This window comes from Thamnophis elegans, chromosome 3 (genome assembly GCF_009769535.1).
Source record: "Thamnophis elegans isolate rThaEle1 chromosome 3, rThaEle1.pri, whole genome shotgun sequence".
NCBI classification, from domain to species: Eukaryota; Metazoa; Chordata; class Lepidosauria; order Squamata; family Colubridae; genus Thamnophis; species Thamnophis elegans.
The window spans coordinates 41671606-41696592 of record NC_045543.1 but is presented as its reverse complement, the minus strand read 5'-3'; the positions used below and the strand labels follow the sequence as shown (position 1 = coordinate 41696592).

The 24987-nt window shown below is 41.4% G+C and overlaps 1 protein-coding gene across 1 annotated transcript; it reads left to right on the top strand.

The window, feature by feature from the left end:
* Positions 1 to 699: 699 nt before the first annotated feature.
* LAG3 (lymphocyte activating 3) lies at positions 700 to 9019 on the top strand. Its single transcript, XM_032212460.1, has 8 exons — positions 700 to 1062; positions 1348 to 1483; positions 1594 to 1820; positions 2297 to 2554; positions 2789 to 3082; positions 5685 to 5957; positions 8426 to 8541; positions 8910 to 9019. Exons 1-8 carry the CDS (start codon positions 1008 to 1010, stop codon positions 9012 to 9014), a joined length of 1464 nt encoding a protein of 487 aa, XP_032068351.1. The 5' UTR covers positions 700 to 1007; the 3' UTR covers positions 9015 to 9019.
* Positions 9020 to 24987: the final 15968 nt, after the last annotated feature.

The following is a 24987-nucleotide window of genomic DNA, read 5'->3' as shown; positions in this document are numbered from 1 at the left end:
CCCCTGACCACTTTAATTAGAAGGACTCCATTTGCCCCTTGCTATGGGAAGTAAATTTGGGGACCTGTGTTTGTGTGTTAAGTAAGATCTATGCTTATGAAGCACTTTGAACATCATGAATTATAGGTAGTTCCTTGCACAGTCAGCCAGATGTTTAGACTGGATTTGGCATTCTTATCCACCTATCAAGTTCTTTCCAAGGACTTGGGATAATCAGATGTTGCTATGGTTGATGGTATTAAAGGTATTATCGCAGGATGTGGGCTGTTTTGAGTAAAGCTGTCTTTTGCAATTCACTGATGGTGATTTTCCCAATGGTTTTCAAGGGCTGCTCCGGGTTTTTTAGGGTTGCACCCAAGGCACTTTGTTATTATTGGTACTATTTTTGCTTTCTTTTGCCACAGTCATTTTATTTCTACGTGCAGGTCACTGTATTTTGTGATTTTCTTCAGTTCTTTCTCTTCTCTTCTGCTGTCTCCAGGTATTACTCTTTTTATTCCTTCAAAGAAAGTCAAAAATAAAAATATCAGAAAGGGGAAAATGTCAACACTTCAAAGAAAAATACACCAAAGGTACTTCCTGAGAAATTAGCCCTTATATATTTTCCACTGCAGGCAAAAACAATAGTTAATGAGTGGACTGAAAGAGGAAGAAAAAAATGTTATTGTGGTCATTAACCAGCAGAGAGAATGAGAAAGAAACAGTTTCCATTGAAGAGTGCTTTCAGAACCATTCTGCCTTCCTGCGCATGTTTTTGTTTTTTTGTTTTTTTAAAAAAAATTGGGGGTAATTTCTCGGCTGTGACGTTCACTTCAATGCAATCAGGAAACCAATAGCCCATCTGCAATATAAGGGCAACCTTTCGTGTCCTTTGATCAGAAATTCATCTTTCCTACCTTTGTCTGAATCTCTTCTGCAAACCAGGTCAATCCACCCCCATTCAAAGCCAGGCCAATTGGCAAGGGGTTGAGGGGGCTGGAGGACTTACCTTTCTTTCGGATGCAAGGATGACTCTACTCCTGCTTTTCTGCACTCTTGTTCTTATTCTGCAGATGACCAGTGGTAAGTTAGGGCAGGTAGAGTTTTTTGTTTTTTTTACCATGGGAGGTGGTGGGTGGGGAGAAAATCTGCATTAATTGTTTTGTATCAGTTCCTAGCATTTGTGCCCTTGTTGCCTAATATGCTATTATCTAGCTATGTCTTAAAGCCACAGATTGTCCCCTTCTGAGTCTTCTTTCAGATGCCTTTATTTTGTTTGGGCTCAGAGCCGAACTACTTTCATAATGTCTTTTATTTTGCATTGGATCAATAATCTTCCTGCAGCTAGAAATATACCTTATTTAACAGGAGAGAAGTACAAGGTGTGGGGTGAGGAAGGCATAGGTGTGACCCTTCCTTGCTACCTAAGTCCCCAGGTGGTGAAAGACAACTTGAGGCACCTGCACAAAGGATTAGAGATTCACTGGGTGCGCCATGGAGGCAGGTAAGATAAAATGATCCAGTTTTATCTAATTTGGAACGGAGGGCGGAGTGAATCAGTGGCACTTCTGTTTTATATTCCACTTTCTCCTTTCCTTTTTTCTTTATGACCAGTTCTTCCATGAAACGTCATTTGGTGCTCAAGGTGAAGCCCAGTGGGCTGAAGAGTCTGGCCCATTCCATGATGCGCCGAGTAACTGTCTGGGACACTGGCTTTCTTAAGGGGAATTTTTCACTCCAGATTAACCCATTGCTGAAGGAAGATGCAGGAACCTATGAGGCACACGTGAGCCATGGGAACAAGGACTGGCACTGCCTCGTGGAGCTTGGTCTGGTGTCAGGTAGGTGGATGGGATAGCTGCTCAAAGAGAAAAGTATGGAGACTCTCACAGGGACAAAGCCTGAATCCGGATGGATGGAATCCTTTAAAAACTTGGATTCTTTGATAAGCAAGCAGCAATTCTGAAGTTGCATGCATCTATGGGATTCAACATTTCAAAATGATTCATGTCCCCTGTTGAATAGAAGCAGTAAGCTAACTAAGACTATGTGGGACATGAAAGTCCCCACCATCTTACCTTGTTATTTTCAGCATTCTTTTCCCTGTAAGAGTTATCCATTTAACAGTATCAAAACCAGGCTGATAGGGTGCTTCAAGAAACCATGATTTCCCTTCTTTTCTCACTCCATTCCTCCATATCATAAAAATAGGTCTTCTGAACACGGCAGGCCTGACAATCAATTCATGAATAGTCCCATAGGCTAGGGATCAAAGTGTTCTATGACTATTACTACACAATTTTCCTTTTCTTAACAGTCACTGCTCACCCTTCTCGTCCTCTAATTGAATCTGAATCGGTCAGGCTAAACTGCAAATCCAGCCACCCAGGAAATCCTACCAACGTCCTCTGGTTCCACAGAGATGTCCTCGTCCGCACCTCCTACAGGCTTCATCCTATGGGTCAAACCCTGCTTATCACTGAATCAGTCAGTAGTGACAGTGGGCACTGGGTTTGCCAACTCACCTTTGCAGATGGGGAGATAATTGTGGTCAGATACAACCTGCAAGTTATAGGTGAGATCCATCTTCTCATCTCATCTTCCCTTTTCTCACATTTCTACTCTTTGGGGGCGGGGGGCGGGGGAGAACCAGGGTAAGTAAAACCATGCTTATTTCTCTCTCATTCTTAGTGTGCTTGAATGAGTCAGAAAGACCATTGTGCACTGAATTCTAGCTATTGCTCATTTTTGCACCCTCTGGTATCCCACCGCTAAACACAGAGTGTTATTTTTATTATCTCCACTATAGGATTTACTGAGCAAGCCCCCTCTGTCATCTATACAGCAGCTGGATCTGATGCTCATCTGCCCTGTGTCCTGAATTCCAATCCCACGAATTATGGAATTTCAGAAGTGGCCATCCAATGGAGATACATGACAGGGAGAGATCTGAAGGCTAAACCCACTCCCAGTTATGAACATTATCAAGATTTCACTCTTCATCTCCCAGCTGTTGGATTCAATGATGCAGGCCAATATCTCTGTGAGATCACCATCCAAGGCGTTACTATAATTCAGAATGTCACTCTGGCAGTGATGACAGGTGAGGAAGAAACTTGTAGCAGGCCCATTCTTTTCTTAAGGGATTTCCCCTGAAAGTTAAGGGAACCTAATCCATCCTATCTCCCAGCACCCTGAAAGAAAGTTGAACTGGTAGCACATTTATCTTTTGAGGCGGGACCATGGACCACCAGAATACTTACCCCTTTGGGATAATTGAATACGGTGTACCCTATCATTCCCATGGACTCCCTATCATTCCTACCATTGGCCAGGCTATCTGGAAAGATGGAACTGATGGCCAATGTAGCCAGAGAGTAATAGATGAGGCAAGCTGATCAAAAGACTTGTAGACTTAAACTCAGTCAGAATAGCTACAGAACAAAACTCTTCACCTTTTTCTCTAATGGACTATTCTGAGAGTTGGGTGAAACCTATACAGGCCTTCCCAGAAAGATATATTTTAATGCATAAAATAAAATACATACTGTAATTATGGAGGGAAGCCAATTATGCTCAAATTTTAATCAAAAGATTAAAAAACAACAGATACATAATATAGCAATATATCTCCTTTATTAATCCAACGGACAACCTGACAATATTCTTTTTTAAGGTATAATCATTTTAGACAGCTGGATTTATTGAAGTTAACAAACATTTTTGGAGTCTGTGGGCAATACATTACATTGTTTGCCTATATGCATTATGACATGACAACTAAAATTTAGCTGAAGATCAGTAAAAACAGTTATATTTTTTCACACAGATTCATAGATCTGTAATCTATCCACAGGCTCCATGTAAAAAAATCCTGCTCTAAAGTTCTATAGTAAAGAGCTTCCCTTATTTTTTTAAATGCTTGTATCGCTCGTATGGGAGCCAGAATGGTGCAGCTATTAAGGAATCAGGCTAGAAATAGGGAGAGTGTGAGTTCTAATCCTACCTTGGGCAGAACCCGGCTGGGTGACTTTGGGCCAATCACTTTGTCGCAGCCCTAGGAAGGATGCAATGGCAAACAACCACTTCAGAAAAACCTTGTCAAGAAAATTGCAGGGGCTTGTCCAGTCAATTTCTTAGAATCAGATGCAACTGAACCAGGGGGAGGTGGAGAGGGATTCCTTATCCAGGAAAAAAAAAAATCCAAGGCTGATATTCTATGATTATTTATCTGAGAGTCAGCCACAATGAATGGAAACTCCGAGTCATATTTGGTGGTACTGAGCCTGGTGGTGGGCAGACGTGATGCCGTGTTGTTTTTTGTTGGCTTGATTTTTTTCTGCTTCTGGGAAAATGAGTTTTGAGGAAGGAATTGAGAAAGAAATCTCCAGGAGACTGTTGAGTTCTAGTCCTGCTTTAGACATGAAAGCCATCTGGATGACTTTGGACTGCCAGTCATTCTTTCTTAGGCAGTCAGGGTCAGGCGACAAGCCAATCAGTCAATTTATTGCACAACCAATGCATAGCAATAACAGTAGCACTTAGACTTACATACCACCCCACAGTGCTTTATAGCACTCTATGGACAGTTTAGAGAGTCACCATATTTTCCCCCAACAATGTGGGTCCTCATTTTACCAACCTCGGAAGGATGGAAGGCTGAGTCAACCTCCAGTCCTGTCAGGATCAAACTCCTGACTGTGGCCAGAGTTACAGATAGATACAGATTAACAGAGTTGGAAGTCATCTAGTCCAACCCCCCACCCAAGTAGACCCTACACCAGTAATGGTTAACCTTTTCGGCATGCGCACAGCGGCCACCTGCTCTTCCGGGTTCCGTTGTGCACTTGCGCGCCTGACAGCTAGTCACACATGTGCTTGACAAAACCCAGAAGAGCAGCTGGCAATGGCACGCGTGCCCAGAGAGGGCTCTGCATGCCACGTCTGGCATGTGTGCCATAGGTTCACCATCATGGCCCTACACCATTTTTGTCAGATGGCAGTCCAGTCTCTTCTTGGAAGCTCCCAGTGATGAAGCTCCCACAACAGAAGACAAGCTGTCCCATTGGTTGATTGTTCTCACTGTCAGAAAATTTATCCTTATTTCCTAGTTAAATCTCTCCTTTTTCAGTTTCAATCCATTATTCCTTGTCCAGCCTGCAATACTGCATTTCTAATCACTACACCACTAGGGCTCCTTCTTTTAATTGATAAAAAAACAGGTCCTGCACTTGCAGAAAAATGCTAGGAAGAAAAACAAAGAACAATATAATAGTAACTATAGAAGTCCAAGAGAAATTAAATAAATTAAAGAGAATTACAGACATCAAAATAATGGCCGTTCATAAATGGATGAATGTGTCCCACAGGGTTCCACTTGCTCCACAGGATGCCGAAAATGTGAACAACCTGAAATTAAATTCAGACAGCTAGTATAGTGTAGTAGCTATAAAGTTGGGATAGGAGCAAAGAGACACAGGTTAAAATATATTCTTAGTTATAGAAGCTCATTTTATGACTTTAGACTAGTTATTCTTCCTCAATCCAACCTAGGATTGTTGAGTATTGGAATAATACATAATAATATAGTACTTTATATAGATCCAAGTCTCAGTATTGCAGTTTGATTAACCTAACTGAGTGTTTTAAGAGGAAGGTGAAAGGGACAGGGGATTGGTGATTTCTGTTTCCTTGCTTTTTTTCAGTCATTACCAACATTGGGCCAAGAATTCCTGAAGGTTCTGACTTGGTCCTCATCTGTAACCTCAGCTACTACACAGGAAAAGAGCATTTTCAGTGGAAGTGGCTGGACCTGGAATCCAGCAACAGCTCTCAGTCTGGTTCCAGTAGGCCTGTGAAATGGGGCCCAATCCAGGAATTCCGCCAGGTGTCATCAAGGGATGCAGGCATCTGGGAATGCAGTGCCCATGGTCCAGAGGGGAAGCTGGGATCGGTGCAGTATCACCTGGAAATTGCAGGTATTCTTTGTTTCTTTAATTGCAGAAATGCCTATTTCACTGCAAATTATATGATCACAACAGTTCCCATGTTTATGCTTGACAAGAAAAAGAAGGTAGAAACTACAGCACAGTGCCAGGATAAAGCAGTTCAACAGAAGCTTGGAGAAAATAGAAACTTCTTCTGGTATTATGCATTCCAAGAAGTTGTTTGGGAACAGCATTCAAAAGTAACCTCCACCCCTACTCTCTTCACCAGCTGCCCCAGATAGCAAAAAATTTGAAAGATCTCCCATGAAGCTCAGAAAGCAGGTTAAAAGTGACCCGGCTGTGAAGCCAAACCCACAAACTGGGCTTGAAAACAAACAAGAACGCAGCGCAGTATGGCCCCTGTGACCCCACAACCAGATCGCATTGAGCAGCTCTCATTGTTAGCCTCATTCCCTGCTTTTGAATTAGAAGAGTTTCCCGATTACCGCCCCCCCCCCCCCGCCGAAGAAGCAGGCTCAGATCTAACGTCCTGCAATAGTGTGACCCAGACGACATGAGAGGGCAGGCGAAACTCTGCTGACCCCCACGGAGAAATTCTACCGCAAGATTTCAAAATTTTGCTGGGCTGGCAGATGCTTGTGGGAGGGGGAGCGTGACCTGGACGGGTTCCAGCCACGAGCCGCTGACGTCACCCCGCTCTCTTCCTCCCCCCCCCCCGTTCGCAACCCTTCTCCGAAACAAAGCTCGGAGGCTTCTCCCCAACCCGGCCAGGCGAAGCCATCGCCGCGGCAGGTGACTAAAGAGGGCGAGCCAGGCTGTCAAACGCTTGGTGGTCGCTCTCGGCTCCATTTATGCGCTCAGCCACTGGTGGAAAGGGAGAAGGGAGAGAGAGAGACCGCGGCTCCTGCTGCCACAGCCCCGCCTCTGCTCTTTCACTTGCGGGAGCCGCGGGTGCCGTGGCTGAGAGGAGCGGAAGCAACCGCGGCAGCTTCCCTCGCCGCTCGCCCCAAAAGGAGGAGCGAAGTGGGGCCAGGGTGGGGGTAACGGGCTGGAACAATATCGCCCCAAGCGTTGGGTGGAGCCTGGCGCATCTCCAGCATGTCAATTGCACGGGCTGCAATTTCGTTCCTCGACCCTCCGTCTTTCGCCTGAACAAAGGAGAGCCGGGAAGAGGGCTGAAGAACAGCGCTGCCGTTCGCCTATTTCCCTTCTCGTGCTTCATGTTCGGTTCTTTGTGAGAACAAAGCCCCCTTGCGAAGGCGGAGGAGGGAGATCCTGAGCTCATTTCCTTTTCAGGCGGGGAGGGGAGGGAGAGCAATTCGGTCGTCTTGGAAATTGGAGCTCCGTCCCGATTTTAAAAAAGCTCTCGACTCCCTGCCTTCAAAGGAACTGAACTGCAACTGATTCCTCCACCCCTCCCCCGCCGCCCTTGTTCAGCCTGGCTAAAACTATCGGGGGTTGCAATTCAGCAGCATCTACAGACTTGAGATTATAGCTGACAATGACATTTAGGCGATCCAATTACTTCTTGTCTAACTCAACCTCCAATGAAGCTTTTGTTTTTATTTGGGGATTGAGTGTCACACACAATCTGACCTTCCCAACAATAGGCCCAGACAGCAACTTGGGACAGATATTGTGGTCCCCAAGTAGGCTGAACACAATTTATTTATGGATATCTCACCCACCACTGAGATATCTAAGGTACTGAGTTCAACCCACAGGTTGTTAACACAGTCTATTTATTAACTGTTTAAGACAATTTTTATTAATGTCTCCCTTGCTTTCAATGTAAGAAGAAGGAATAGTTGGCACCTGGTTATTAATTACATATCATTTCAAGTCTCTGGATGATCTCACTTAAAAATTTTACATGGAGATTGAAAAGCAGAGCTAGGCTAAACCTTGTGGTAAAGATGTGGGCTTCTAGATTGGAATGGTGGTGTCATAAAATGCAGACCGTCTATTCAGAAAAGAACAGTGGTTAAAGGGATTGAACGCTTCAGAGGCCTAGAAGAATTAATCAGTCTCTCCGCACTCACATTATTTGTACCTTATTTTTAAAATCAAATCACTAATAGCAGTTAATTTGGAAGGAAGGAGGATCCCAGGAGTCTCAAAAGCAAAAAGTACGATTCTATATGCAGGAATACATCCCTATGCAATACAGTGAGACCTGTTGCTAAATAAACACAACTTTTATCTTGATATATATGGTGCTTCGTGATTACTTCTGTATTTTATTGTTTCATCCAACCAAACATTGTAATCACTCCCATCTTAATGTACTTACTACAAAATGTATGAGCTTCAGTTCTGAACTACATCTCATCCAGTTGTTGCCATTTTACTACAGATAATTGATATCAGATAATTGAATTTCCATGTGATACAATGTGCACATACTAAGCTAAAGATGGATTTTTGAGTTTATTAGCTTTTGATCTACTCTGATTTTTCCCCCATTCTGATTTATTTGGTATAATTTTGTCTTGCAGCCAGTGCCCAGCTTGCCAGCTTGCCCTCTGTACCAACTGAGACAATATTTGGCCTGTTACTATTTTTTCTTGTTGTCTTACTCTTCATCATAGCTTTGGTCTACTTGAGACGAAGGGTAAGCCATAATCCACCACCATTTTTTTGCTGTTCTTGCCTATCTTACTTTTCAAAATATGTGGGAAACCAAATCACCAGGGTACAATTTAATTAAAATCCCTCTCCTTTGAGGCCGAGGTCGTGCCCTTCTTTTGACCATCCGCTACCAACTCAATTACCCAGTGGGGTAAATGTGATTGTGGGGGGTGAGCACTGTGGCACTTCAGCATTAGCTTTAGCCCCAGCTGAAGGTCTCCCTCATCTCCAAATGATGTGAACATAGTATCATTTCCTTGTGATTACACTTTTTCCCTGAAGAACAACTGATAAAGCTGTTCATAAAACAAAAGACTAACTACAATTTCTTTTACCATTATTAATTTTTAGATGTATTCCCTGAACTTCCAAGCGTTGGATAGGATTGTGGATGCTTTGCCTGGGAAAATAGAAAAGAATGGAAGCCAGAAGAAGACTCTAGAATTGGAATACTAAAGGAAAGGAAAACAAGGAAGGAGATTACTTATATGAGAACTGCCAGGACTGGCCAACTAAACCTATGAATAGATTTATGTTGGTTTGGGTCAAGGGTCAGTAAGTTTACTGTGTTTTAAACTGTGAGATAGACCTTGAAAACAGTGAAACCTGAATGTACAGTAATCTGTTGAGGGAGCAGATGTACAGCCAATTTCTTCACAGAAGTCACCTTTAAAATCTGCTGAATTTCTCAGATGATTGCTCCCCTTTTTAACTGCTTGGTAGTTAAAAACTGCTTGGTATATGTCCCCCCCCCCCACCTTTTGTGCAAGTTTAGAAAGTCTTGTTCATTTCTGTCCCTTTCTCAAGTCTATTGTTGCATGTCCTGATCCATGGATTTTTACACAACATAGTACAGGTATTGCTCAACATATGACCACAATTGGGACTGGGTAGGATTGCCATTTTAAGTTGGTATGTCATAAAGTGAGTCAGGGATGCGATGGCTAAGACGCTGAACTTGTCAATCAGAAAGGTCGGCGGTTTGAATCCCTAGTGCTGCGTAACAGAGTGAGCTCCCGTTACTGGTTGGTTTCTGCCAACCTAGCAGTTCGAAAGCATGTGAAAATGCAAGTAGAAAAATAGGAACCACCTTGGTGGGAAGGTAACAGTGAGTGTTCCGTGTGCCTTTGACGTTTAGTCATGCCGGCCACATGACCAAGGAGACGTCTTTGGACAGCGCTGGCTCCTTGGCTTTGAAATGGAGATGAGCACTGCTCCCTAGAGTCAGGAACAACTAGCACATATGTGCAAGGGGAACCTTTACCTTTAAAGTGAGACATCATGTGGCCATGCCACCTTACAGCAGCAATCCCATGGTTGTGGTTATTAATCAGGAATTGCAGGTACCCATTTCAGTCCAAACCATTTCAAACTTTCTCCCTCCCAGCCCAGGACCTCAGTAAGATAAGGGACTGCCTCCAACTCCCCGCCACCCACCTGTATCTCCCCCATCTGTGTGTTTAGGCCCCCTGCCCACCTGCCTTGTAAGGTGGCAAGCAGTCCCAGAGCTGCATGCCTGTGAGGCTGCTTGCCATGACTCAGAAAGCCTCAGCTGCCCCAGCAAGTGCCAGCAAGCACTCATTTGCCCAGATGGCCTTTCCTTCCAGCTTCATTTCTTTGCAGAACCCAGTTGTTATTCTTCAGTTTGTAATCCACAGTTCTATAAACAGAAATAATTATCTCTGAAAGCTCAAATCTTTCAATAAAGTCATTTTGCTTAGACTTTAAAGACTGGTCTTTTAAAACTATTAAATTAAAAATAAGTAATTAAAACACAAATAATAATTCATAGAATCTTAGGGCTGGAAGGAACCTTGTGGGTCTTCTAGTGCAACCCTCTGTTCAAGGTCCTTATATCAACTCAGAGAAATGGTTGTCCAATCTGTTCTTGAAAACTTCTAGTGATGGAGAACCCGCAACTCTGCGAGGCAAGCGGCTCCTTTGATTAATCATTCTCATTGTCAGGTAATCCTTCATTTCCAGGTTGAATCTCCCTCTGAAGAGCTTCCACCCATTGCTTCTTGTTCTGCCCTCAGGTTCTATGGAAAATAAATCAATTCCCTCTTCCCTGTGACAGCCCATCATGTATTGGAAGGCCCTATCATGTCTCCCCTGAGCCTTCTCTACATTAGGTTAAACATGCCTAGTTCCCTTAGCCATTCATTGTACGATTTAGCCTCCAGACTATCATTTTTGTTGTTCTTCTCTGCACTCTTTCTAGGGCTTCCGCATGATGATTCTCATAATCATAACTATCATTATGTTTTGTTAATACTGTGAAGTGTGACATCTATGGTCTATTTAATTGATGTAGCAACAGGTGAAAAAAAGTTAAAAACTGCTAAATTGTATTTGTTTTATTATTATTACAACTTTTGAACAAATGTACCATATTTCAAATGTTGATGTTGGAGTGTTGTAATTTATTACAATTTATCAAGAAAAGGCAACCTTTGATTGGTCTGCTTATGTTCTGATAAGTGGTCCAGAGATTAAGAACCATTGCCCCATTTAAGCACATAGTGATCATTACTGTCCCTATTAGATAATGGAACTCAGAGTGCATGTCTGTCTTCCATTTCTGAATTGCACTGAGTTCCCTTGAGTGCTGCCCTGTATTTGGGCTAAAACATTTCAGGGTTTTTTGTAGGCTAACCTCAGCAGTGGATTGGTTAGTTTGCAGAGAAAGTACTGCCCCTTCAATTGAGCCAATGATTGTCATGTATTGGTTCTATATCTCCCTTTACTGCATCCATCAAATGCCTCTATTAACATTCTGTATGATAGAACACTATTATTACAGTCCGAAATCAGGCTATGACTCAGAAATATCCGAACAAACAACATTCAGACTAATTTGCATCTCATAAAAAGCTATTTAAAGACATGTGTTCTGACAGACAAGCACAACTCAAGATGCACTGACAATGTCTCCTTGAATGGTGATGAAATGTTTGCAACCAAATTGCCAAGCTCGGGGCTCAAACCAATGGCCTAATTACGAACCCGAGCTACTAATATTCAAACATATTTCAGAACACTATTATGTTGAAATCCCACCAGTTCTCTGATGGGGTGGAAAAACTGCACAATAAAGTCAGTATGGTGGGATGGCCAACTCACACAGGTTGCCATGTTTTGAGAGAATGACTTCCCTTGGTTTATCTCTGGTCAGATGCTATTTGGCATCTGAAGCTGATGCCAAATAGCAATTGGCAGAATGGTGTAGCAGCATGTTAAAATGGCGAGAGGGCTGTCTTAAAACCCAGTTGCTCCATGCCCAGAGAAGCAATTTTGAGAGAGATATTTTATTGCACCAGCTCCCCCAACCTACTGAACAAGTGATGGATGGGCCTATTTTAAATTAGGTGTAGTCCTTTTTCAAAACTCCACAAAAGTGCAGTAATTTGAAAGAGTATGAAACCTGTGCTCAAAACCTAAGCAGCTTCCCCACCCCTCTTAATAGCTATAGGGAGCTGCATGTACAGCAGTGGCTGAAAATGGTGTCCACCTCTTTCCCATGAAGCTAAAAGGGGACAGAATTGACAGGACAAGAGGACATGGGGGAGGGATCATATTCACCAGACCAGTCTGAAGTGGCCATAGGCACTAGGCTGCTCCTGTTCATTCTTTGTGAAGTATTTTGATGGATCCCAATAGGGCACCACAATTGTTGGCTGTCAGTTTGTTTCTCATATACCCTCCATTGATTTATCTAGAAGTTTGCTAAAGTGACACTGCCATCTAGAGTCTACAAAGAAAGAGCAAAAAAGAAAGATGATTTATCCCTCCCTCCCTCCCTCCCTCACATATGTTACATATATGTCATAAAACTGAACTCCTTTCAATATTTTAATTATATTTGTATAAAACATGTTTATGTTTTCCTCCAGTGTTGATAGTCATGAGTTTATCCCTTTTTTATTCTTATGCAGGACTGCAGCATGAATAGCAGAATAGTCCCTACCTATAGGGGACTATTCTTAATTCAGTCTCAAGGGAAGGCTTTGGTTTTGAGTGAAAAAGCTTTGCACAGTACTTATGACTGATAGGTAGGTAGGTAGGTAGGTAGGTAGGTAGGTAGGTAGGTAGGGAGAGAGAGAGAGAGAGAGAGAGATAGGGAGGGAGGTAGAAACATCCAAATCAATATTTAAGCATAATGCATGCTACATTCTTGAAAACAACGAGACAGCATATGCATACTGTATAGCAAAGATGATGGACAGCATTAATCCACGTCACCAAGGCCAATCAATCACTCAGCAAGGATTCAAAATATATCTCCCTAGATCTTTCCAATTCCTGATCAGTCAGGGAGTAGACTAAATATTTCATTCTGGACCATTTCATTACTATATGGTAGTTTTCCAGCTTTATTGGGGTACTAAATATGACTAGACTTTTTATATGATTTCATTAAAATTTATCTTAAATCTCGTAAGAGCTAAAGCCCTTTCTCACTGGGTCAGCTAGTACTGATTCTAATTAACTTACTTGTCAAGGGTAAATCTACATTATTTCAGGTTTTTAATGAAAGAAGTTATTTAATTTAAAAAAATCATTTGGGCATCAGACCATAAACTACCTGGGATTATTTTTTGTAAAGTAGTAGCCATGTATGTTTCCAAACAGACAAGCTGAAGGACAATGGTTCAAATAAATGTTAATTAAAGTTTTCCTCCCAGACCGAAACCGGCCTCTTCAGGAACGGCCAAACAAAGTAGAGGAAGCTCTAAAATCAGGACAGCTGATGAAAAGTACTGCATTTGATTGAGACTGTCATTTGTTCCTCTATAATTATCTGGTTTGCACAGCAACCAAACAGGACAGGTACAGACTTCAACAGATAGTTAGGACTGCAGAAAAAAAACAACCAATTGTAACCAGACTGCCTGGCACAAGCCAGAAAGAGGACTGTGAAAATATATACAGACCTCTCACATCTTGGATATAAACTTCTCCCCTCAGGACTCCACTGCAGGGCATTGCATGCCAAAACAAACTAGACAAAAAGACAGTTCCCTCTTCATGTCATCACTCTTCTAAACAACTAACTCCCACAGCACTGCCTTATGCTTAAAGATATTTACCCACTTGGTAGGAGGGTATTGCTGTTATCCTTCTCATCTTTCATACTAACTTATCTTATTCGTATCTTATGAATTATCCCTTGCTTGTATCTTGTGATTTATTATTGTATCTTATGATTTATGAATCTTATGAAGTGCTGTAGATGGGCTGTGTCTCCACCAGCACTTAAATCAAGATACCCTGGCAACATCGTTTGGATATATCACTGTGTTGTTGTTTCCCCTCATCTCATCCCCAGCTTGTGAGCACACCAGCCTTAAGATGCCCTTAGCCCAGTCAGTGTTGAACCAGTGATGTACAGTCAGGGGAGGCAGGGCCTCATCACTGTCATCATGAAAAGAAAAAAAAATGTAAAAGGAAAAAGGCTGAGTTAGTTGGTGCCAGAGTCACAGTGGATGACTCTGCTTAGTGCTTAACTGTTTAAAAAAGCCTCTAAAAAAGTGCCCTCTACAGGAGGAGGCGGGAGAACCACATGCCTCATTTAGTCTGACTTTATGATCACTCAAGCAGAGTTAAGGAAGGGTTAAAAGCCGAAAAATTTCTTATGTAGATGAGGCACTTGGTTCTCTTGCCTCCTCCTGTAGAGGGCGTTTTTTAGAGGCTTTTTTAAACAGTTAAGCAGAGTCATCCATTGAGGACTCTGGCAGCAGCTAGCCCAGCCTGACCTCAGCAGCTCTTGCCTTTTTCCTTTTACATTTTTAAATTTTCATCATGGCAGACAAGAGCAGAGTTGAAATCCTCTGTGAAACAGCTGGAAAAGGTATGTGGGTCGGAGGGAGGGGTAGGAATTCAAAATTAATGTAATTTGTAAGTAATTGTATTATTGTAAGTAATTTGTGTGTGTGTGTATTTTATCCGCCTCTGCTGGCGCGCGGGCTGGCACTTTTTTTTTATGTCGGACATAGCGGCAGGGCTTTTGGACATAGCAGCAGGGCTTTTGGACGCCCCGGCGCTGTGTCCGACATAGAGGCGGGACACTGTGTCCGACATAGAGGCGGGACACTGTGTCCAACATAGAGGCGGGACACTGTGTCCGACATAGAGGCAGGACACTGTGTCTGACATAGGGCCGCTTTTTCCCGCTTGCCTCACCAGTCATAAACCTCACCGCACATCACTGTGTTGAACTATGTTCTTCCATGTACCCATCAGCAACCGCCAGGGGTGATAAACTTTTACCACAATTAGATTGGAAGCAAAGACAAGTCTAATATTGGTGGAAATCAGAGAAGCACACTGGTCATTTCAAGCTAACCCTTTCTCTTTCAGTTAATGCTATTTGGCTGTTTTGTGCATAAAGAGCTTGATACAGATTTGTGCAAATCTTTTTTTTGGCTTTGAATAAGAAAGGTAAAAATGAAATTCCTAGCACGAAGGTTGTTTTTACATCCCTCTAGAAACACAACTCTAGCTGCTGCAGGCACATGATTCTTGTCACAAGTTCATGAGTGCTTAGACAGCACCATAGTGGTTGTCATTTAGGATCCTTTATGGCATTGCCGAAGTAACTGGCAGCTGGTAATTTAAATGACAGTCTATTAACGCGCTCTACATGGGGCAGCCCTTGAAGAGCATTCGGAGACTTCAGCTTGTCCAGAATGCAGCCGCGCGAGCGATTATGGGTGCACCCCGGTACACCCATGTCACACCTATTCTCCGCGAGCTGCACTGGCTACCTGTTGGTTTCCGGATACGCTTCAAGATGCTAGTCGTTACTTTTAAAGCCCTACATGGTATTGGACCTGGGTACTTGAGAGACCACCTCCTGCCAATCACCTCCCTATGACCAATTGGATCCCACAGATTAGGCCTGCTCCTCCGAATACCATCCGCTAGTCAATGTCGACTGTCGACCCCTCGGGGGAGGGCCTTCTCTATGGCTGCTCCGGCCCTCTGGAACGATCTCCCCGTGGACATCTGGACCCTCACCACCCTTCCGGCTTTCCGCAAAGCCACTAAGACCTGGCTGTTCCGGCAGGCCTGGGGCTGATGAGTTCCTGGCCCCACTTAAACTGTTGTGATTGTTGTTTTGTTTTAACTTGCTTGTCTTGTGTTCTGTTTGTATTCCCCTTCCCTTTGGTTTGTTAGCCGCCCTGAGTCCCTCGGGAATAGGGCGGCATACAAGTTGAATAAACATTCCAACATTCCAGTTACACAGTAATGGTAGGTTGCTCAGCCAGCATTACTGTGTTTTAACTCTGCAGCCCTTACCAGTTTAGGACAAGGCTAAAGTATTATAAGAATGGAACAACCTCTTTCCCATTGTTTCCTTAATGGAGCATGGAAGAATATGAAAGTCTGCTTTTGCTGCAGATATAAAGAAAGGAAAGGAAGAAGAAATGAAATAAAGGTGCTGCTTGTGACTCATACACCTGCTGCAGGGCCATGATTGGTGATCTCCACACACACACACATACACACACCAGATGGAGATATACGGAAGAGGGCAAGAAAGCTGAAGTGGGCAAAAAACCAACGGTTTTGGCATCTGGGCATTGTGCATGCGTTAACCTGTACGAAACGGGCATATTCAGACAACTGGCAGTGATTGAGAATAGAGAAAATAGAAGCAGAATAAAGATCAGCAATGAGAAATAACAAAATTTCATGCTGGCACAGCATTCTACTGATTAAAGTATAGGTCAATAGTCAGGATGAGAGTGGGAAAGCCCATATTTCGTTTGGAAAGCAGAGAAGTCTTGGGATGTTCAATTTCTTAGATGTCTTCTTTAGGAAGCATTTGTTCATCAGCTGTTTTCTTTTAGTCCTGAAAAGGAAAAGCATTTAAAGTCTTTTACACAACAGTATACAACAGTATATCCTGGTTGATGCAGCATTCCGTTCCATATTCATATTCTGTTCAGTTGTACATATAGCTGATTCCCCCCCCCCCTCACACACACAGATTGCATCAATATTTTTAGTTGCTGTACCAATATTGCTAAGCAACCGTCTTAATGTTAAATTTTTAGGGCACTTTGCCTTCTATCTGTTCCACACAAATGCATATGTAGAACAAATGAGTTAATTCTGGGGACAATGACACTTGAATAATTTAGTTGCTGCCAAGGACTGCATATTTTTATCAGATATGACAGTTTTACTGTGTCTGACACATGGTTATATGACTGACAAACATTTCAGTGGTGGATTAAATACTTAAAATAATTCAGCCCTCCCCACCCCTGCAGTTCTGTAAAAAGTTTTCTAATTAGCATGTTGAAAGTCCTAAACAGTTTAAAGTTATATAAACCAAAATCAAAGCATTTTTATATTGTATTTTTGATTTCATCTTTTCACTTTAGGAGAAATGGCTGAGTATATCATCGTCATCGTCATCACCAGCATCATCTTTTGAATTTCAATGCTTCCAAATCTAATCAGGAAATCAAGAGCATCAAGAGAAATTATAGAGCTACAGTTAAAACATCTATAGTATACAATAAAAATATAAAACCACAAAACATCCACAGTAATTGCAGTATAGTATTAAAAGCCACCATAATAACCAAAACAATAAATATAAAGACTCTGCTACAATATTTTAAATGAATATTGATTGCAAACAATGTCATAATAAAAATCTCACAATTGCAAGTAATATGGTACTTTACCATTACAGAGCCTCTGAAGAAGCTTGATCTTTCCTGCTTCCCCCAAAGGTCATCACACATCAACAAGCTGGAGGCCCTGCACATCAAACCTGCAAATCTTTAAAACACAATGCAGAACAATCTCCTATCAGGAGCATGAAATTTAGAAAGTTAACAAAGGGGCCAACAAATTAGAGATGCATGGCTAGTTTTGGCAAGTGATCCAAAAGACCCCGTGCCTCACACTCTGCCACTATGTGAGTTCTTCACCTGTCCCTTCTTTCTGTGGATGGAGAACTTATTCTGTTTTTCAAAAAACGATAGCTAAGTCAAAAATGGCTATACCGAACTTCCTTGGATTTGAAGCTCCGTTCTCAGTTCCTGCCGGAGAGGAGATGTTGATTTCGTTTACACCACTTTCTAGGTCCTGAAATCCTGCAGTGCAGCAGAGTGGCATGACCATATAAGAAGTAAACAGTCAGAATTGCTCATATGCCTTCATGACAGTCAGAAATGGGGGCGTGCTAGCAATGTGTTTTCTTGTACTGGCGAGGAGGAGGAAGCAATGAGTGGGAGGCCAGCATGAGTAACTGAGCTATTGGTCCACAAACAAGCACTGATTGGCTTATAGTTCTCTGTGCTCAACTACTGACGAGAAGGACAAGGCACCAACTGTCTGTTTCCTCTGCTTGCTTCCTTTACAAGCAGGCCAACATGTCTTTAATCCTATATCTTGCAGCTGCAAATAATCAAAACAGTTCAAGTCAATCTTGGGCACCTTCTAAATTAGAATCAGAAGGATTAGGAGATTGAAAGTCTAGTCATCTGGAAAGACCATAATTAACTAAGCATAGATGTGATTGGCTGTCCATCAAGATTGCTAGAAAATATTTTGCATGGAATACTTTAACCCTTAGCCTACAAGTTTGATCAGATCCACCATCATTGATGTTTCAGCATTCCAGCACTAGCCACTGAATTTTTATGTCTGTGTATAAATCCCACAAAAGACTTTTGAAGTAGTATTGCCTTAATTAAATATATTATTGTCCAAAAGGTATATATTATTAAAGATACTTGAGGTTTCCTCAAGCATCTTCAGTAACTCTCAAGTCCAGCCCAAGAATGACAGAAGTCTGTCAAAGTTCAGTTCTTTAGTTGTTTACACTTAATAGAATCTTTCAGAATCTTTCCAGACTAAACCAATACTACTCTTACCTTAACAGATACACCCTGGAAGATTCTAAGGCGAGACTGTTTAATGTCCTGCGCCTTGGGATATGCTCCCTCCTTCCTGGGAAACTGATGCTTCACTGCAGTTCATCGACACCATCTCTCCCTTCATAAGCACCATCCCTCACAGTTACACTTTTGAAATCAATATTATTTAGTTTATCAGCAAGAAAATTGAAGAATATCTGTTTTATATGAACAATATAAAATAGAGCATGAAAGTTACTAATAACAGTTACTAATACGGTAGCTGCTTGGATACATGGCTATTGATCAATTCATTATATCTGTTAATTTCCATATAAGCAAGTACATAATTTACATGTGGGGTGCAATGGTTCAGTGGTTAGATGGTGAGCTAGTCAACTGGAAAATTGACAATCCGGATTTGAAACCTGGATGCCATGCAACAGATGAGCTCCTGTCACTCGTCCCAGCTCCTGCCAACCTAGCAATTCAGAAGCATGCAAATGTGAGTAGGAAAATAGATATCACTTCAGTGGGAACAGTGTGTTCCATGTGCCTCTGCATATAGTCGTGCTTGCCACATGACCATGGAAATGTCTTTGGGCAAGCTAAGAAATGGAGCTAAGCTAAGCTCAGCTAAGAAATGGAAATGAGCATCACCCTGTAGAATTGGACTTAACTGGACAGTGGAAACTGACAGTAAGCTGAACACATGCCACAGGAACTTGTAATTTTGAGCAATAGGTTTTAAGGCTGATTATTCCAAAAGAATACAAACAAAGGTCCTTACAAGTAATTGTTTAAAGAATTAAACAAATTCAAAACAGATTCAAAAGAGAATCATAGGTCAAACTAAGGATGATATTTTTCTTACTCATTTATCAAAGGCCAAGCAAAGGAGTTATCCTCACCAGGGCTCTGAAAGTTATGCCTTCTCTTTTCAGAGAGAGTTTACTTAAATATGATCTTGAGAGAGACAAATGGATTTCATGACATTGAGCAAATTTCTGTTCTTCTCTCTGATTTAACCTCTGCATTGTGCCAACTGTTATTTCTGATTCACAAGAGTATCTTCTCTCCGTTTGCAAGAAAAAAGTGATAGTAGAGCTATCTTGAAAGTCTGTAAATGCTGTTATTTGAAAACAAGACTCACAAAAAAGTCTTTTAAGTGAAAAACCATTGAAAGAAAACCGGTCTTCTTAAACCCAATGGTAATTTATCTCCACCATAATAAGATACTAACTCTTCTCTGATCCTCAAATGTTCAGGGTAAATTTAACATTGCACAATTGTTTCACAAAATTGATTTTAGAATTGCTTTATGTGGACCCTGTTTTCCTATTTTAAAGCTGACCCTTCTAATTTGCAGGATCCATCAGTTTAATCATAGAGTCTGCCTGATTCCAAAGCTGTTCTTATTAGAGAGCTGAGTTAATAGGGTTGATGGAGTTGATAAGGTTCTCTGAACCTCCATTTCACTTTTGAGTTGATTTTGTTCTCTTTCTTTTATTCAGTCTTTCCTTGTTGATTTCACTCAAGATTTTACTTTCTGCATCATATTTTTTTCTAAACCAGTTTTGATAACTTCAATATTCCTGGGTTTTTTTTTTGTATCCTGATTGTTTGAATACTTATGAATAAACCAATCCAAAAGTTATCTCCTCTACTTTGTCATAAACCATATCTGTTTAAAACCTTTCTGACAACCTATTGTAAAGCACAGTAAGTTATAAAATCAGTAGCTACTTTATGCTCCCTTGGAGGTTCTTCTGGTTGGCTCTCAGGCTCATTTATCTGTTCTGTAGTTGTTAAAGCTAAAGGTAAAGGTTCTCCTCGCATAAATGTGCTAGTCGTTCCAGACTCTATGGGGCAGTGCTCATCTCTGTTTCAAAGCTGAAGAGCCAGCGCTGTCTGAAGATATCTCCGTGTCATGTAGCCGGCATGACTAAGAACCGAAGATGAACAAAACACTATTACCTTCCCACCAAAGGTGGTTCCTATTTTTCTACTTACATTTTTACGTGCTTTCGAACTGCTAGGTTGGCAGAAGCTGGGACAAGTAATGGGCACTCACTCTGTTATGCAGCACTAGGCATTCGAACTGCCAAACTGCCAACTTTTCTGATCAACAAGCTCAGCATCTTAGCCACTGAGCCACCACATCCCTCTTATAGTTGTTACTGTGATTATTTCCTTTTCCTGGAATCTAAATCCAACTTGTTATTCTAATAAGGCTAACTCCCCTCTTGCTCAATGATATCAAATTTAAATCATTTTGAGTTCTTATACGGAGGCTTTAGATGTCAGCAAGTTGTCAATTTAGATGTCAGCAAGTTGCCAATTTTCAGTTGTTTTGGCAGTCAGTCCCATGACTGTCTAGAGCTTATCCTACTTCATTTGTTAGAAGCCTTGCAGATCCTTCCTCGAGTTACCCTTTTTTGTTAGAGTGCTACAACATTTTTATTTGCCATCTGTGTGACTGTCTGTGGCTTTTCTCTCAGGTGCGAGGATCTGAAAAAAATAGGTGATATAGACAAAAGAATTTCCCCATTAAAATAATTAGAATGCATTTCAGAGTCATGCTCCTTCAGAACTTTCTCTTCAGGGAGTATTCTTATTAATAGATCACGGAAATGAAAATTAAACATAAAATACAACCAGTATGCAAATAACAACAATGCAACAATCAGTGAAAACACCTGGATTTGTGGAACAGTGTGAATAAAAAAGCCAAATTTCTTAACGAATAATATATAGCTCTAAAGAAAGAAAAATGCCTACCAAATTATTTCTTCAGAAAGTCATGCTACTTTTGGAAGGGAAGAGAAATAAAGAAAAAGAAATCAGATTGCTTAACTTTTGCCTAGGTTTTGGGAGAGAAGATGGGGAAAAGAAGACTAGAAAAGAATTAAAAGCAACTTTAGCTGAGGAGAACTTATTCAAAGTAAGAGCTATTCAGATTGTAATAAAATATTAAAAAGACACAAGGTGTGTTTGCAAACAAAACTAACCAAGTCTGCTATTGCTGGAGGTAAATTATTACACCAGTTAATCAATGGTAGATGACATTCTGGAATACTACACTGGTCAATGGGAGGTGTCCATCTTTGAAAAAGGTCCAGCTTATTGTTTTTGTTTTTTTTAAAAAAATGCTGGCAGAATAGTAGAGGTTGTCTTACCTACTCTTTTCAAGTTTCATCCCTATCCCTATCATCCCTATCCCTATCTTCCTCCTGCCTTCATTTCACTACTCTATATTAAGAGAACAGTGAGATTCCTTCAGCATCCCTTGTTTTATAGGGGAATTCCTAGAACTTTTTCTCTATGTCAATCAAAGAAAGAGATAATTCTCTCTGACACAACAGCCCTGGGGGTGTCTTGCATACCGTATTAATCTTTCCTTCCCTCTTGATTCAGTTATCTTATATGAGTACAGTAATAGAGAAGATTCATGGATTAGTCACAGAGAAGATATAGAAGTTATTGTAAAGGGATACCTGTCCTTTTCTGCTAAACTGCCGAGGTGGCGCAGTGATTAAATGCAGCACTGTAGGCTACTTCAGCTGACTGCAGTTCTGCAGTTCGGCTGTTCAAGTCTCACCGGCTCAGGATTGATTCAGCCTTCCATCCTTCCGAGGTGGGTAAAATGAGGACCCGGATTGTTGTTGGGGGCAATATGCTGACTCTGTAAACTGTTTAGAGAATGTTGAATGTTGAATGTTGATTTTATTTATATGCCGCCCTTTTCCCCCGAAGGGGACTCACGGCAGCTCACAACTCAACCAGGGAAGGGGGATACAAACAAGAATTTAAAACGACATAAAAACAATACATGATTAAAACACAACAGTCATACCAATTCGAGACGGGGGCAACAATTCTTTAGCCCCAGGCCTGTCGGAACAGCCAGGTTTTAAGGGCTTTGTGGAAGGCCTGGAGGGTGGTGAGGGTTCGAATCTCTACGGGGAGTTCGTTCCAGAGGGTCGGAGCAGCCACAGAGAAGGCTCTCCTCCGGGTAGTCGCCAGTCGACACTGGCCGGCGGATGGAATTCAGAGGAGGCCTAATCTGTGGGATCTAATCGGTCTAGTGGAGGTAATTGGCAGCAGGCGGTCTCTCAAGGGCTGAAAGCCCTATGAAGCGGTATATAAGTCTAACTGCTATTGCTATTGGTATTGCTATTGCTAAACTGGGTGCAGTAGCAGTTGGATTAATATCTTTTGCAGAAGGAAAGAAAGAAAGGGATTTACTCAGTTGGGCACCAGGTACTATACAAGAATCTTTTCTGAGTTGAAAGGATCCTTCCTATCTTGGAATTAATGAACGGTTTTTTAAATTATCTGCTCCTCACCAGACTTACTAATTTGAATAAAATAAAAGGAATCCGTCACTCCTGGATGGCTACTGGATTTGGGAACATATTTTAATGCATCAGACAAAAAGAAAAAAAAGTGAGAAATTGCTTTTCTTCTTTTTATATAGAATGAAGAGGGAGGAGACTTTTCTACTGTATTTAATGTATTGTGGAAAGTTATCACCCAGCTCTCTCCCAGGAAAATGAAATATCCTAGGAAATATTGAAATGGCAGAATATTATATTTTCCTGGATGTGAAAAGGAAGAAACATGTTTTAAAGAGACAATAGCTCCGTGCAGCTTCCTGCCCCCACCCACTTTGTCAATGGGCCATTAAGAAGGCCAAGCCAGTTCCTTTACACAATAAAGAGTTCTCCCCTTCAGCTCCAGGGGGATGGGATTAAGGCATGATAATATTGGCACTTTACCCAACTCGCCACATGGCATCTGAGAGCTCAACCAAACCTGGATTCAAAACGCAGCCTACAGAGTTGCCCCTGCATGGCCTCATGGGAATCTGACAACCAATCAGAATACAAGATCAAGATCAAAGGCCAGAGAAGGCATAAAACCAGGGACTCAGCATCTCAGTCCTTCCTTCTCTTTTCTCCACCAACATTGAAGCATCTGATCACCTTTTCTGTTCAGGACTCAAGCCATGTGGTCCTGTCCACCAATAAACCATCTTTCCAAGCAGCCTCCATGTCTCCAGTGTCTTTTTCCCCACTTGGAGCCGAACCCAGAAGGACATTTCTTTCAACAGTACTTACTGAAAAAAGGACTGGGAGTGTCGTCATAAAGTCTTCCAATACTTAAGGGGCTGCCATAAAGAAGAGGGAATCAGCCAAAGCACCTGAAGGCAGGACAAGAAGCAATGAATGGAAACTAATCAAAGAGAGAAGCAACCTATGGTAGTACTAATTATACATTCCCTGAACAATTAATTAGTGGAATGATTTGCCTTCAAGGCAAAGTGTGAGCGCTCTATCACTGGAGGTTTTTAAGAAGAGATTGGATAAGCATTTGTCTGACATGTATAGTTCTTCTGCTTGAGCAGGGAGTTGGACTAAAAGATACACACAGTTTAATAGCTGTTTTAACTATAACTCACTTTGACCAAAAATAAGCCAATTAAGTTTTCCAATACTGTTTCCCAATACTATAAAATGATTATAGAAATTTGGAATTCTTTTGAACTACTGTTTTTTTTAAGGCGTCTTTCAAATATTTTGTATATTATGAGAGATACACTGTACAGAGAGATAAAAGTGAAAAAAAGTTCCCATTTTCTGGCTTAAAAGATTAATATAATTTTGATGGCTACTGGGCTTTATCTTTAGGTCTGCAATTATACAATTATTGAAGGGAGAAATTGAAGTATTAAAAGAAAACAGTAGCTCTTAGCAAACACATCTGGAAACATGTTTAGTATAAGTATAGTATCTTTCTATTTTAAATCAGGAATGTCTAAGGCATTTCCCCATTGCCATAATTTTCATTTCCCAAAGAAAGACCAACTGCCAGGTGCTGAAAGAAGGAAATTAAAACAAAATTGTCAATAGTTTTGCTCCTTCTGGAATATTGAAAGGGACTTGCAAAGTCCTCAGTACTGTGGCCAGTATTTTCCTTACAGGTCCTGAAGCTCAAAAGCCAGGAGGAAGGATGAGGCATAAGTTTCCTTCAACGTTTTAACAATCTTAATTGCAATGGCAAAACTGTATTAGACTTAAGCCAGAGATAAATTAGCACAATTCCTATTCTCCACAAGCCCTATTGTAACTAGTCTCTTTGGAAAGGAATGGAGCTTCTCCTTTCAAGCTAAGGGTCCCCTCCCCCGCACTAATAGCAAAATATATGTGAGCTTCATGCTTTACTGTACTTGTTGAAAGCTAGTTCTCAGTACTGAAGCTAGCTAACTACATACTGAAGCTGTTTCTACAGCAGAAAGAAAACACCTTTAATTCTGGCAGAAAGTGTATACTAAGTATGGATGGAATGTAGTTTTGGTGCTTAATCCTGCCCTTAATGTCAGCAACTTTGTTGTTTCGATTGCATTGCTACCTATGGGATCTTCAGTGAGGAAAATAACTCTAAATTGAATGACTAAATAAACCCGACACTATTCTCAGACTTGGCTGGATCAAGTTTGAACTGTTGTGTTTTACGAACTGCTACTGGGTACAACTGCTTTG